This window comes from Mustelus asterias, chromosome 7 (genome assembly GCF_964213995.1).
Source record: "Mustelus asterias chromosome 7, sMusAst1.hap1.1, whole genome shotgun sequence".
Lineage (NCBI taxonomy): Eukaryota > Metazoa > Chordata > Chondrichthyes > Carcharhiniformes > Triakidae > Mustelus > Mustelus asterias.
The window spans coordinates 48,953,563-48,966,543 of NC_135807.1; the positions used below are offsets into that span (position 1 = coordinate 48,953,563).

Consider the following 12,981-nt stretch of genomic DNA (forward strand, 5'->3'; position numbering starts at 1 on the left):
GTGTGCAAGTCCACAAATCCTTGAAGGTGGCAACACAGGTGGAGAAGGTGGTGAAGAAGGCATATGGCATGCTTGCCTTTATAGGACGGGGTATAGAGTATAAAAGCTGGAGTCTGATGATGCAGCTGTATAGAACGCTGGTTAGGCCACATTTGGAGTACTGCGTCCAGTTCTGGTCGCCGCACTACCAGAAGGACGTGGAGGCATTGGAGAGAGTGCAGAGAAGGTTTACCAGGATGTTGCCTGGTATGGAGGGTCTTAACTATGAGGAGAGATTGGGTAGACTGGGATTGTTCTCCTTGGAAAAACGGAGAATGAGGGGAGATCTAATAGAGGTATACAAGATTATGAAGAGTATAGATAGGGTGAACAGTGGGAAGCTTTTTCCCAGGTCGGAGGTGACGATCACGAGGGGTCACGGGCTCAAGCTGAGAGGGGCGAAGTATAACTCAGACATCAGAGGGACGTTTTTTACACAGAGGGTGGTGGGGGCCTGGAATGCGCTGCCAAGTAGGGTGGTGGAGGCAGGCACGCTGACATCGTTTAAGACTTACCTGGATAGTCACATGAGCAGCCTGGGAATGGAGGGATACAAACGATTGGTCTAGTTGGACCAAAGAGCGGCACAGGCTTGGAGGGCCGAAGGGCCTGTTTCCTGTGCTGTACTGTTCTTTGTTCTTTGCTTACAAATATAAGATTGCCCGCTGCAAAACAGCCTTTCCATGGCAGGCAACCCTACAACGTAAATGGATCTCAATGGTATATCAGAATATAAGGAGCTATATTGCTCAAGTTAATTGTAAAACGTACATTTTCTGTTGTGCAATTCCAAAGCTTGGCTGATGTCTAAAGTGGCTTTCCCTAGTAAAGCATCGGATTTTAATGTATGATGGCTCCAGATTTTAAACTCCAATTTGGTGTGTGGCGTTACGTTCCTGCAAACAAAAAAAGTACAGCAAATTATATGTTTATGTGACATAATTAATTCAATCAAATCTTAATTAATGGTGATTCTGAAAGATAATATGCATGCACTATGGTTGCATTAAATATTTTAAGATATCAAGATAGACTCCTGTAGTACCTAAAGGGAATTATTTTTCCGGAAATATTGTAAGTGGCATTTTGACTATGAAGATGTAGTTGAAGACTACTTAAAGGGACAGTTCAATACTTAATGAAAGTGAATGTATTTTGTTACTCCCAGATATTAGCTTTCTTCTGCTCAATGATATTCCATTTACTGCAGAAAGCCAAAAATGCCATGTTGAAAACTAGGAAATCTGCATAAGAACATCAAGTTCAGAGTAAGAAGCATTTGGCTCCTCAAGCCCACTACATGGATTGGCCCCCTATGATTAGTCTTTCATGGATCTCCCCCACCCTATCCTTAGCCTATGCTGTCATTTTCTGACTTGGGCTCTTGAGGATTGGCACAGCACAGGTGAAGCTGTTTCTAATATTGCTCTTGGGGGAAACCCCAGGATGCTGCCTGCCAGTGAGGTTACTGAAATAGCTTAGTGGGAAAAGAGCCTCAATTCAATGCCAAAAAACAAAATTAATCCTCCTGGGTTTTCGTCCCAATTAAGCATCATTTTGCTATTTTGCCTTACACAATTCCAAAGAACTGAATTTATCTAGTTGTACAGAGCCATTCATTGTGTTACTTTAGTAATATGTTCCTAACCTATTGCAAAGTTATATTAAAATTATTACATATTGAAAATAATGCCATAGAAGGTTAATTATTTGATTTATAATTGTGCTTACATTGTTAAGTGCTCATCCCATTTTGGATTGGAAGAACTATGTGACTTTGCAGATTTCTTTAGTTCTCCGTCTGCTGATAATTCCACATAGATTGCAGTTCCAAACCAATTCTTTCTTCTTTTTAGTTTTGCAGAAGCAACTATTAAGTAAAATTGTGGTACAAATTTAAATAAATGCATTTAGTACATATCTTATATCCCCAGTAGATGGAATAGAAGCTGTAACAAACAAATTCTATTTGGTCTGTTTCATACTGATCTTTGTTATCAGATATTTAGTAATGAAAAAGTTTCAATCTTAAATAACCTTCATGCCACATTTGTACCTCTTTAAAACAAAATTCCCCTTTATCTGAAAATGCATATTTTTGCAAAGCCACTATTTTCACCGAGCATACATTAATATCGCATACTGCAATTGTTTTTTTAAAATGAGGTATATATATGATACAAAATTCATAACACTTTTCTATTAATAGCATTAAATGCAAATATTTGGAAACACCATCCGTAGTCCATTGAAAATCTGGATTAGCATTCTTCTACTTAAACCCTTGTTTATATTGTAGTTGCCCTTCGGAAAAGTGCAACTTTAAATGATAATCAAATCAGATTTTCCTATTATAACAACTGTAAAAGCTGTAGTTAGGTTCTGTAGGACCTTTCTCATCAGAAAAAAAAATGAAACATTGTACCTCTAAGCTAAACTATTTTACATGGCTGAGTTCCTATATTAAAAATGAAGTTAAAAATATAAAATAAATATGCTGACTCTCTCTACTTATCTCTGACTTGCTGTCTCTCTTGCTCCATGGTCCTCCAATATGTTGCCTCTTCCATTCCCTGCCCTTCATTTGCCACCTCTGTCATTCCCCTAACCCTCTATCTCAATACCTTTCCTGTGAGTAAGTGATGACGAGATGAGTAGCACGGGGCAGGAAGATGAGCTTCAAGAGGTAGCCCATAAGCTGAAGAGGCAGGAAAAGGGGAGGTCAACAGTAACTAGGATGATTGGTGAAAGGGAAGGTCGGCAACAACCGAGAGGGTCAGGATGTGGGAGATGCCACTCCAAAATGGCTCCAATCAGATCACACAACCCTACGTCAGACCCAGTTCGAAACAAAACTAAAACAAAATCCCGGCACCAAATGCAAATAGGCGCCCTATTAACTGATTAATGTTAAAGAGGAACAACTTAAAATGGTTCAACTTAAAATTGGGACTGACTGTATGATAAAAGTATGATAATCTTACCTGATACAAGAAAGCCAAATAAGTGTAAGAATACAACAAAGGTCAAGGATAATGAAAGATTCAAATTGCACCACCCTGTTTACAATCTATGTAAATGATCTGCAGGCAAGGACAGAGTGTAACATTGCAAAATTTGCAGATGATACTAAAATAGATGGGAACACAGGCAGTGCAAAGGAGATAATATTTTACAGATGGGTTTAGATAGGCTAGGAGAATGGGCCAAAATTTGGCAATGGAGTTTGATGTCGATAAGTGTGAGGTTATCCATTTTGGCCGAAAGAATAGAAAAGCAAATTATCTAACTGGAAAGCAAGTTCAAAATGCATCTGGGCAGAGGGATCTGGGTGTCTTTGTTCAAGAATTGCAGAAAGTCAGTATGCAGGTACAGCACGTAATAAAAAAAGCAAATGGAATATTAGCATTTATTGCAAAAGGACTGGAGTCTAAAATTAGAGAAGTGTTGTTGCAATTGTATGGCATGTTGGTGAAACCACATATGGAGTAATGTGTCCAGTTTTGGTCTCCTTATTTGAGAAAGGACATGGTAGCATTGGAGGCAGTTCAGAGGAGATTACCAGATTGATTCCTGGGATGAAAGGGTTGACGTATGAGGAGAGATAAAACAGTTTGGGCTTGTACTCGCTGGAGTTTAGAAGAATGAGATGGGATCTGATCGAGGTATTTAAATTACTAAAAGGGATTGATAAAGTAAATGGAGGTCAAATGTTTCCCCTTATGGGGCAGTCTAGAGCAAGAGGTCACAGGTATAGGTTGAAAGGCGGTAGATTTAAAACTGAGATTGAGGAACTACTTCTCACAGAGGATGGTGAATTTGTGGAACTTGCTGCCACATAGCCCGGTGGAGTCTGAATCATTAAATGGTTTCAAGAAGGAAATTGATATATTTCTGATTTTAAAATGGATTAAAAGGATATAGGGAACAGGTAGGAAGGTGGATTTGAGACCAGGAAGAGATCAGCCATGATCTGATTGAATAGCGGAGCAGACAAGAAGGGTTAAATTGCGTACTTCTGCTTCTAATTTCTATGTATATATTTAACCATATTTTAAACACCTCTCATGTTTTTGGCAGATTAGTCCAATTATTCATTTCTCTGGCTAAAACTGATTTTAATGATTTTTTTCATTTAATTTTCATTCATTCAAATGTATCACTTTCAGTCCTACTTTCTTGTCTTACTTTGAATAATATTCTGTATTTAGGGAAGCCACTGATTTTGATCAACACTACAAGCTCCACACCTGAACTGTCCAAGGTTAAACCAGACCGTTCAAAATCTAGACATCTTATTTGACCAAAACAAGCTTAAGATAATATATCGGTGGAAGAAGAGATAGCAGAGGCAATGGAAAATGTGAAAATTCAAGTAATTCTCCAAGCCCTCTTGAACGCCTTGATTGAACTTGCCTCCACCACACTTCCAGGCAGTGCATTCCAGACCCAAACTACTTGAGTGAAAAAAGATTTTTCTGACATCACAATTGCTTCTTTTGCATATCACTTTAAATCTGTGCCCTCTCGTTCTTGATCCTTTTTACGAGCTGGAACAATTTCTCCCTATCTACTCTGTTCAGCCCCCTCATGATTTTGAACATCTTTATTAAATCTCCTCTTAATCTTCTTCTCTCCAAGGATAACAGTCCCAACCTCTCCAATCTATCCTCATAACTGAAGTTTCTCATCCCTGGAACCATTCTTGTAAACCTCTTCTCCAATGCATTCACATCCTTCCTATAGTATGATACCCTGGGGTGTACAATATTCCAGCTGAGGTCTAACTAGTGTCTTGTATATATTCAACATAATCTTCTTGCTCTGGAATGGCTCCAGGTATGGTGGGTTTTAGTTACCAGATCACATATTCGCATCTAACACGAAGATTGTGTATTCCTAACCTCTCGCCCAACTTCATTCTCGACTCATTTGATGTTGAAACTCTTATCAATGCCATATTTACTTCTAGATTTCATTATTCCAATGCACTCCTGGCTGGCCTCATCTTCCATCCTACCTAAATGCAAGTTTATCCAAAATTCTGCTGCCTGCATCCTAACTTGCACCAAGACCCAATTCATTGCCCATTCTCACTGACCTACATTAGCTCCTGGATAAGCAATTTTAAATTTCACATCTTTGTCTTTAAATCCCTTCATGGCTTTGCCCCTTCTTTGATTCTGTAGCTTTCTCCAGCCTTATAACCTTGCGAGTAACTTGTACTTCACTAATTCGGGCCTCTTCAGTATCTTTGATGTTATTCGCTCTAGCATTGACAGCTGTGCCTTCAGCTTCTGAGGCCATAAGCTCTAGATGTCCTTCACTAAATCTCGCTACTTGTCTAACTCTTGGCTCCTAAGACACTTCTTATAATCCACATCTTTGACAAAAGTCTGCTCTAATATTCCCCAATGTTGCCTGGTGTCAAATTCGGCTCGATAATCCTCCCATGTAGCACTTTGGGACATTTTATTATAGTAAAGGCATTAATAAATGTTATTTCTTGCTGTTGCTCAGTTCTAGATGCTATAATACTTAATAAATGTGGTCTGACAAATGCATTGTGAAACCTCAGCACAACTTCAGTAGATTTGTACCTGCCTATTCTGGGTATATAGCCTAACATTCTGCTAGCTTTCTAAATAGCTTCACCACATTGAAAGCGATGAGCCTACTCTTACAGTCAGATACATTTCCAATTCTCCTGTGTTCATCAAATGGATACTTTAGCAATATAAGCTTCCTGGCAAAATCATGGGACAGACATTATACAGTGGCTCACTGCAACCTGTACAACTAGAACAGAGGTTTCTTGCCAAACTTAGGACCTTGGCCTATGACATAGGTTCAATAGTTTCATTAATTGTATAATCATGATCTATATTAAAATATTTTGCAAAATATTAGTCATCCACGGAATTAGCCTGATTACTTATAAGACAGGTAGATAATGCATGAAAATAGTGTCTGAAAAACAAGTACATTTTAAAGAAATGCCAATTATTTTGGTTTATTGAAAAAGGAAGCAACCATTAATGTCACAATAATAACATTAAAAGGTACAATTACAGTGCAATGTTTTATTTAAAGTAGAAAACATTCTTCAACATCAAATAACAAAATTAACATTAAACATCATAACTTTGAATATTTTTGAAAGAAAAGCATCTCTATTGCCAACTGATTTATACTGCTGGTTGTAAGCTCAAATAGATTCATTTGCTAATATGTGGAGCTGAAAGTTTCAAAACACTTGTTAACGTTTCTGTTTCACCTTTCTCCGTGATGAATTCTTTCATTTACTGAATCATATTATTTTAGTTTGCACAGACCGTAAGTGGCTGCTCTCTAATTGGTAAAAGGTACCCATCCACTGATAACACTGACAGTCTCCCTCCGATTCACTATTACTACATTCTGCGTCAACAGACCGTGGATAAATCTACTGACAGTGTTAATGATTGATACCACTCAAAGCTTTGCTCATCAACTCCAAAACTTGTGATTGTCATCAGTTAAATCATGAAAGCACTCAACCATAGTACAAAATTAAAAACAATTTCTCATACTTGCCACATTCAATAAATGGTATTGGAGGTAGCAAAGCACTTCAAAACATCCAAAGCACTGCCACTTATATCAATGTTAGAAAGCAATTACCTCAATAGAAATGTTTTGCAGATAGGCTTCATACAAAGAAAGAAACATTTACATTTATATTTTGATGCTAGTGGGCCTTTAAGAAATGTATATTTCTTAAATCATGTTCTCTGCAGTTTGTAGGCAGGTTCTCTTTTCATTGTTGCTGAGCTGTCTGCTTAGAAGTCCTTTTATTGCTGCTTCGGTGGTTTAAATGGGGTTTTTTTTATTTATGCTCTGGGCTTCATGCAATGTCTGGGATATTACAACCTTTTGTGTTGTTAGGGGGAAGAATGATCGACAGGTCAGGTGACAGGAGTTCTTTCATTTTCAGTTTTGGACTGCTGGCTGCTGTTTTAGTTTAGAAGGCGTTTGGACATCAGACTGAAAAGCAGTGTTTCTCTCTTGCTCTCCGCGGTATTGCAAATTCTTCTGGCTAGCTGGAAGCAGGTCATCTTGCTTTCCTGGAGTGAGAATTGTGTCTTTTGCAATAGTTTGCTGGCTGAAAATTAGAGGCCAGTAGTGGCATTATCTCTACCTCGAGGGCTGCTGTAAGTTACAAGGCTGGGAAGTCAGAGTTTCAATTCTCCAACCAAAGGACTAGGTTACAGCATCACGTGAGCATTCGTATTTTCTGTGCTAAACCTGTGGCAGGTGTATGTTTACAGGGGAGTTTGTTTGTTTGGAACATTTCATAGAGTTGTTAAAGTTTACACAATATTTTTTTTTCTTGTAATTGGTTAAAGTTATTGCTATATGTTAATTGTATTCTTAAATAAACTTTGTTCGATAAAAGCTCCCTAGTGGGTCATTTGAATCATACCTGAAGTGAAACATCTCATGCTTACACTAGCCAAATTCAAAATGCCAAATATATAATCCAGGTGGACTTCATAAAACAATTTGGAGTTCTGACCTGAATTATAACATTATGGCATTTTTCATGACCACAAGAGACCCCAAAAGACTCTACAGCCAATGAAGTACTTCTGAAGTACTTATATGTTTCAGTAAGATTGTAAGATAGGAATCATGGTAGCCAATTTGTGCACAGCAAGTTTCCAGACAGTGATAGTGACCAGATAATTTGATGTTCTGATATGAACATAGAAATTAGGAGCAGGAGTCGTCCACCTGGCCCTGCAAACCTGCTCCACTATTCAATAAGATCACGGCTGACCTAATTTCAACCTCAACTTCATATTCCAGTCCACGCACATAATCATACACCCTCTTGTTTATCAAGAATTTATCAACATCCACCTTAAAAATATTCAGACTCTGCCTCAACCAGAAGAGAATTCCAACATCCCTCCGAGAGAAAAAAAATCCTCAGCTCTGTCTTCAAAGGGCAACCCCTTATTTTTTAAACATCACCCCTAGTTCTAGATTCTCTTACAAGAGGGAACATCCTTTCTACATCCAATCTGACAAGTCCCCCCCCAGGATCTTATTTGTTTCAGTCAAGTTGCCTCTTACTCTTCTAAATCCAGTGGATACAAGCCTAGCCTGTCCAGAGCTTTTTCTTTATTCATTCCTGGGATGTGGGCATCGCTGGATGGGCCAGCACTTATTGCCCATCCCTAAGGGCATTTCAGATTCAACCACATTGCTGTGCATCTGGAGTCACATGTAGGGCAAACCAGGAAAGGATGGCAGATTTCCTTCCCTTAAGGATAATAGTGAACCAGATGGCTTTTTGTTGCATCAATCGACAATGGTTTCATGGTCATCATTAGACTTTTTATTGAATTCAAATTTCACTTTCTACCATAGCGGGATTTGAACCTGGGTCCCCAGAGAATTACTCTGGGTGTCTGGATTAGTCCAGTGACAATACCATTCCTTATAAGACAACCCATCCATTCCAGGCATTAACTAAATAAATGTTCTTTGAACTGCTTCCAACGTATTTACATAAAATACTTAAAATAAAAAGACCAACACTGTCCACAATACTCCAGATGTGGTCTCACTAGTGTCCTGTACCACTGAAGCTCCTTACTTTTGTAATCAATTTCCATCACAATAAACAATAACATTCTATTTGCTTTCCTAATTGTTGTACCTGTAAACTACCCTTTTGTTTACACCTTGATGTGTCCACTTCATTTCCCTAAGCCTTGTTCCGAAAGACCAGGTTGTTGCTTCAATGACACTTGTTCTGTATTTTTGTATGTTAAAATCACTGTGTTTCACAATTTAGGAACTTTTATTTTCCTAACATCCGTAATCTGCAATGTTGGATGCTGTGAAACTTTGAAGTCCAAAGTTGGAATGCCTTGTAGAAGTTGTACAAGACATTGGTAAGGCCACACTTGGAATACTGTGTGCAATTCTGGTCACCCTATTATAGAAAGGATATTATTAAACTAGAAAGAGTGCAGTAAAGATTTACTAGGATGCTACCGGGACTTGATGGATTGAGTTATAAGGGGAGGCTGAATAGACTGGGATTTTTTTCTCTGGAGCATAGGAGGCTGAGGGGTGATCTTATAGAGGTCTATAAAATAATAAGGGGCACAGATCAGCTAGATAGTCAACATCTTTTCCCAAAGGTAGGAGAGTCTAAAACTAGAGGGCATAGGTTTAAGGTGAGAGGGGAGAGATACAAAAGTGTCCAGAGGGGCAATTTTTTCACACAGAGGGTGGTGAGTGTCTGGAACAAGCTGCCAGAGGTAGTAGTAGAGGCGGGTACAATTTTGTCTTTTAAAAAGCATTTAGATAGTTACATGGGTACGATGGGTATAGAGGGATTTGCTGATGATGTAAAGATAGGTAGGAAACCAAGTTATGCAAAATAGGCTACGAAAGAATTGAGGTAGGTTAGATGAGTGGGCAAAGAGAAAATTGAGTATATTGTGAGGTTGTCCATTTTGGCAGAATATAAAAGCAGCATATTATCTAAATTGAGAGAGATTGCAGAGCTCTGAAATACAGAGAAATTGTGGATGTCCTCATGCATGAATCACAAAAGGTTAGCATGCAGGTTCAGCAAGTAATGCATTTGTTTATTGCAAGTGAAATTGAATACAAGGGTGGGAGATTATGCTACAGTTATCCTGGGCATTGGTAAGACAACATCTGAAGTACCGTGCATCAGGAATGGGTGGGTTGTCTTATGCAGAAAGTTGGGAGAGGTTAGGTTTGTATCCACTAGGGCTTAGAAGAGTAAGAGGTGACTTGATTGAAACCTTTAAGATCCTGAGGGGTATTAATAGGTGAATGTGGAGAGGATGTTTCCTCTTTTAGGAGAATCTAGAACTAGGGGTCACTGTTTAAAAATGATGGCAGCCTACCAACTCTACCACCTGAGGTGTGGGTTGACCAGTCCTCCTCTTACGGTTCCCTCTGGACTGTCAATCAGGTTGGTTTCCGAGCAAGAAACCCAAGAATGATGTAACACGCATGCGAAGGAATCTGACTTCCGGGTTCCTTATGTTCTATCAACTCCACAGAGTTAGACAAGTTAAAATCCAGCCCAATGTATCAAAATTTACAAGCAAACGCAGAAGGCTCCCAGTGTTCCTGTTTGGAAAAGGCATTTGATCAGTTCATTGCCAATCTGACGAGAAGTTTTCAAAATAATACAAGGAATTGAGATTATTGTTCACAAAGTAATAGCATACTGCACTATTAATCTCTTTTAATGCACAGGAGAACCACAATTTAATAAAAGTAAACTTCCGTAAACTCAATCCATCTCTATGGTTCAGCAGTATAACAGTATAAATCAGAGTAGATGTTTCCGAACATACCAGAGTCAAGGGACTCACCAACAGCCAGAAAAAATTTGCCAGTCTTTAAACAGCTAACAACACAAGACAGGCTGATCATAAGCTTAAGACAAATAAAAACAAGTAGTAGTATAAGATTTGTTATTTAAGGTCGAAGTTCAATCAGTGTTTCTTAATTTGTATTGCAGGACATAAAAATGAGTGCAAGAAAGCCAGAAGATGGAAATAAATTTGGTGGTAGACTTCTAAATATAGTATCAAGCAGAATTGACATGCCCTTCACAAAAGACAGAACTTTAACCTTAATTCCCTGACATTGTAAGCGTTTTTCCGCATCACATTTGGCGTATTTTTAATCTGTAAAAGTAACATTTGGATTTAAACAAATTAAGTCAGACCATCACTTCCCTGAAAAATTACCATAATAATTGGAATATTTATCCATTTGCACACATTTCAGAGACACCTAATTCCCACCATTTCACGAAGACATGTTCACGCCATCATTTTCACAATGTATTAGTCATACGTGCCTGCACATGATGCCCAGACACGATAAGCAAAGGTGACCTGCTTGTGTGTATTGTAAATTTGTCTATAGTTTCTAATTATCTAAAAAGGAGTGGGTAGGGATGTGGAGAGAGGGTAGGGGAATCGCATTGCATAAACTGCTCCTTCGGAGAACCTGTATAGATATGATAGGGTAATATATAGGATATAGATAGGATAGCCACCTTCTGCACTACGCTCTAAGGTTCACTTCCGACTCATTCTTGGGATGAAGGGCTTGCCTAAGAAGAAAGGTTGAACAAGTTTGGCCTACACCCATTGGAGTTCATAAAAAGGAGAGGTGATCTAATTGAAACATATCAGACTCTGAGCTGACTTGATAGGGTCGCTGGGTGGATGTATTCTCATATGGGGAAGATTAGAACTAGGGGACAGAGTTTAAGAATAAGAGGTCATCCTTTTGATGGTGACGTGGAGAATTATTTTCTCTCAGAAGGTTATTAGTATGTATGATTCTCTTCCCCAGTAGGTAGTGGAGGCTGGGGGCGGGGGGGGGGGGGGGGGGGGTCATTGCATTTATTTAAGGCTGAGTTAGTGTTTTGATACACAGGGAGAAAGCAGTTATGGGGGACAGACATGAAAGTGGAGTTGAGACCACAACGAGATCAGCCATAATCTTATAGAATGGCAGAGCCAACTCAAAGGGCTGGCTGGCCTACTGACAAGGTGAGCCAGGCCTCCAAAACAGCAATTAACAATATCATATAACAATGGAAAAAAGTTTGCAACATTAAGTGAAAGCTGCTTTTTGTTCAGACTTTGCGATTGCATAGCTTGCTTAAGATTTATTCAGAGTAGCGTAAAACAATTGTTAATTAGTGCGAAAACTGTCTCATTCAGTCACTTATTATTACAATGCTTCTATTTCTGTTTTTATATAAATCATGGGAGCTACTCAATGTCAATACAACAGTATGTCAGTTTAAATATAGTAATACAAGTCAAACTTTGGATGCAATTAAACTTAAACTAATTTAGAGAAAAAAACAATTCTGTGATAGCATTGCAAAAACGAAAACACTGATAAATAGCTAAGCAATGTCATAAATTAGTTTAATAACCTGATTTCATGTTATTTTCTGGAGGACAGTTATTCTCGGTTATTCCGATTGTAATTTTGTTGAAGTCTAGTAAGCCAGCAAAATGGGTAGAGCAATTGGCTAACACTTTTTCATTATCCCTGAAACCCCCAAGTTCAAATTCATCCACATCGTGGATTGAAAGTACTTGCTGTAAGGATGCTAAACAAAATGAGATTGGGGAGTCTTTACCCAGATATTAATAGACAAAGAAATGTTTTGCTGTGGGACCACAATTTAGTACAATTTGTATGGGAATTAGAACATTTACAATGGTGAAACAGGCATACCACAAAATTGGAATTAAGGTATCTCATTACAGCGGTGGATAGATAATGCTGGGCTTTTGGTTGTGGTATTTATGCCAAACCTTGGAATGCTTGATGTTGAACTTAGAACAAAAAAATGAATGAAAAAATACAAACATCAGCAATAAGATCCTGAGTTTAAAGAGCAAAACCCCCCAAAAGTCCACCTAATGATGACAAAAGTAAAGGACCTGAAAGTCACACTTTTGCACAAGTAATTTGACTACATTTTAGATGACATAAAACATGCACAAAGTGGGATTGTCCAGCTGACTTTTTCCCAGTATGAAAATCATCAAAAATAAACTTGAAGGCAGTCTTATTACTTCTGCTTAATCAAATCCAGGTTGAATGCTATGAACTACTGCTAATCTAATGACAAATTACAATATCATAATCCTGTAATAGTTTATAGTTCTGTATTATAGTGATACTAATATTTGAACATATATTTATATATTTAAAATATATGATTAACAGGCACCTGTCATTACATATAACTGAACAATAATTAGTGACGTTATAAATCCCTAAAGCATGGAAAATGGCTCATTTTCAAGGACTAAAATCATTCTGGATGAATAATGTTTTTAAAGATATTGTTTC

General features: G+C 38.2%; 1 protein-coding gene across 5 annotated transcripts in view; it reads right to left on the reverse strand.

Moving 5' to 3' along the window:
• wwp1 (WW domain containing E3 ubiquitin protein ligase 1) overlaps positions 1-12,981 on the reverse strand; it is a 182,099-nt gene that overhangs the window by 71,175 nt on the left and 97,943 nt on the right. For 3 of the 5 annotated variants that reach the window (XM_078216023.1, XM_078216021.1, XM_078216022.1), the window contains exons 3-4: positions 1,771-1,909; positions 811-935 (exon numbers count right to left, since the gene is read on the reverse strand). In XM_078216023.1, coding sequence (XP_078072149.1) covers positions 811-935; positions 1,771-1,909 — 264 coding nt within the window. The remainder of the gene's footprint in view (positions 1-810; positions 936-1,770; positions 1,910-12,981) is intronic. The other 2 variants (XM_078216024.1, XM_078216025.1) reach the window with 1 other exon arrangement.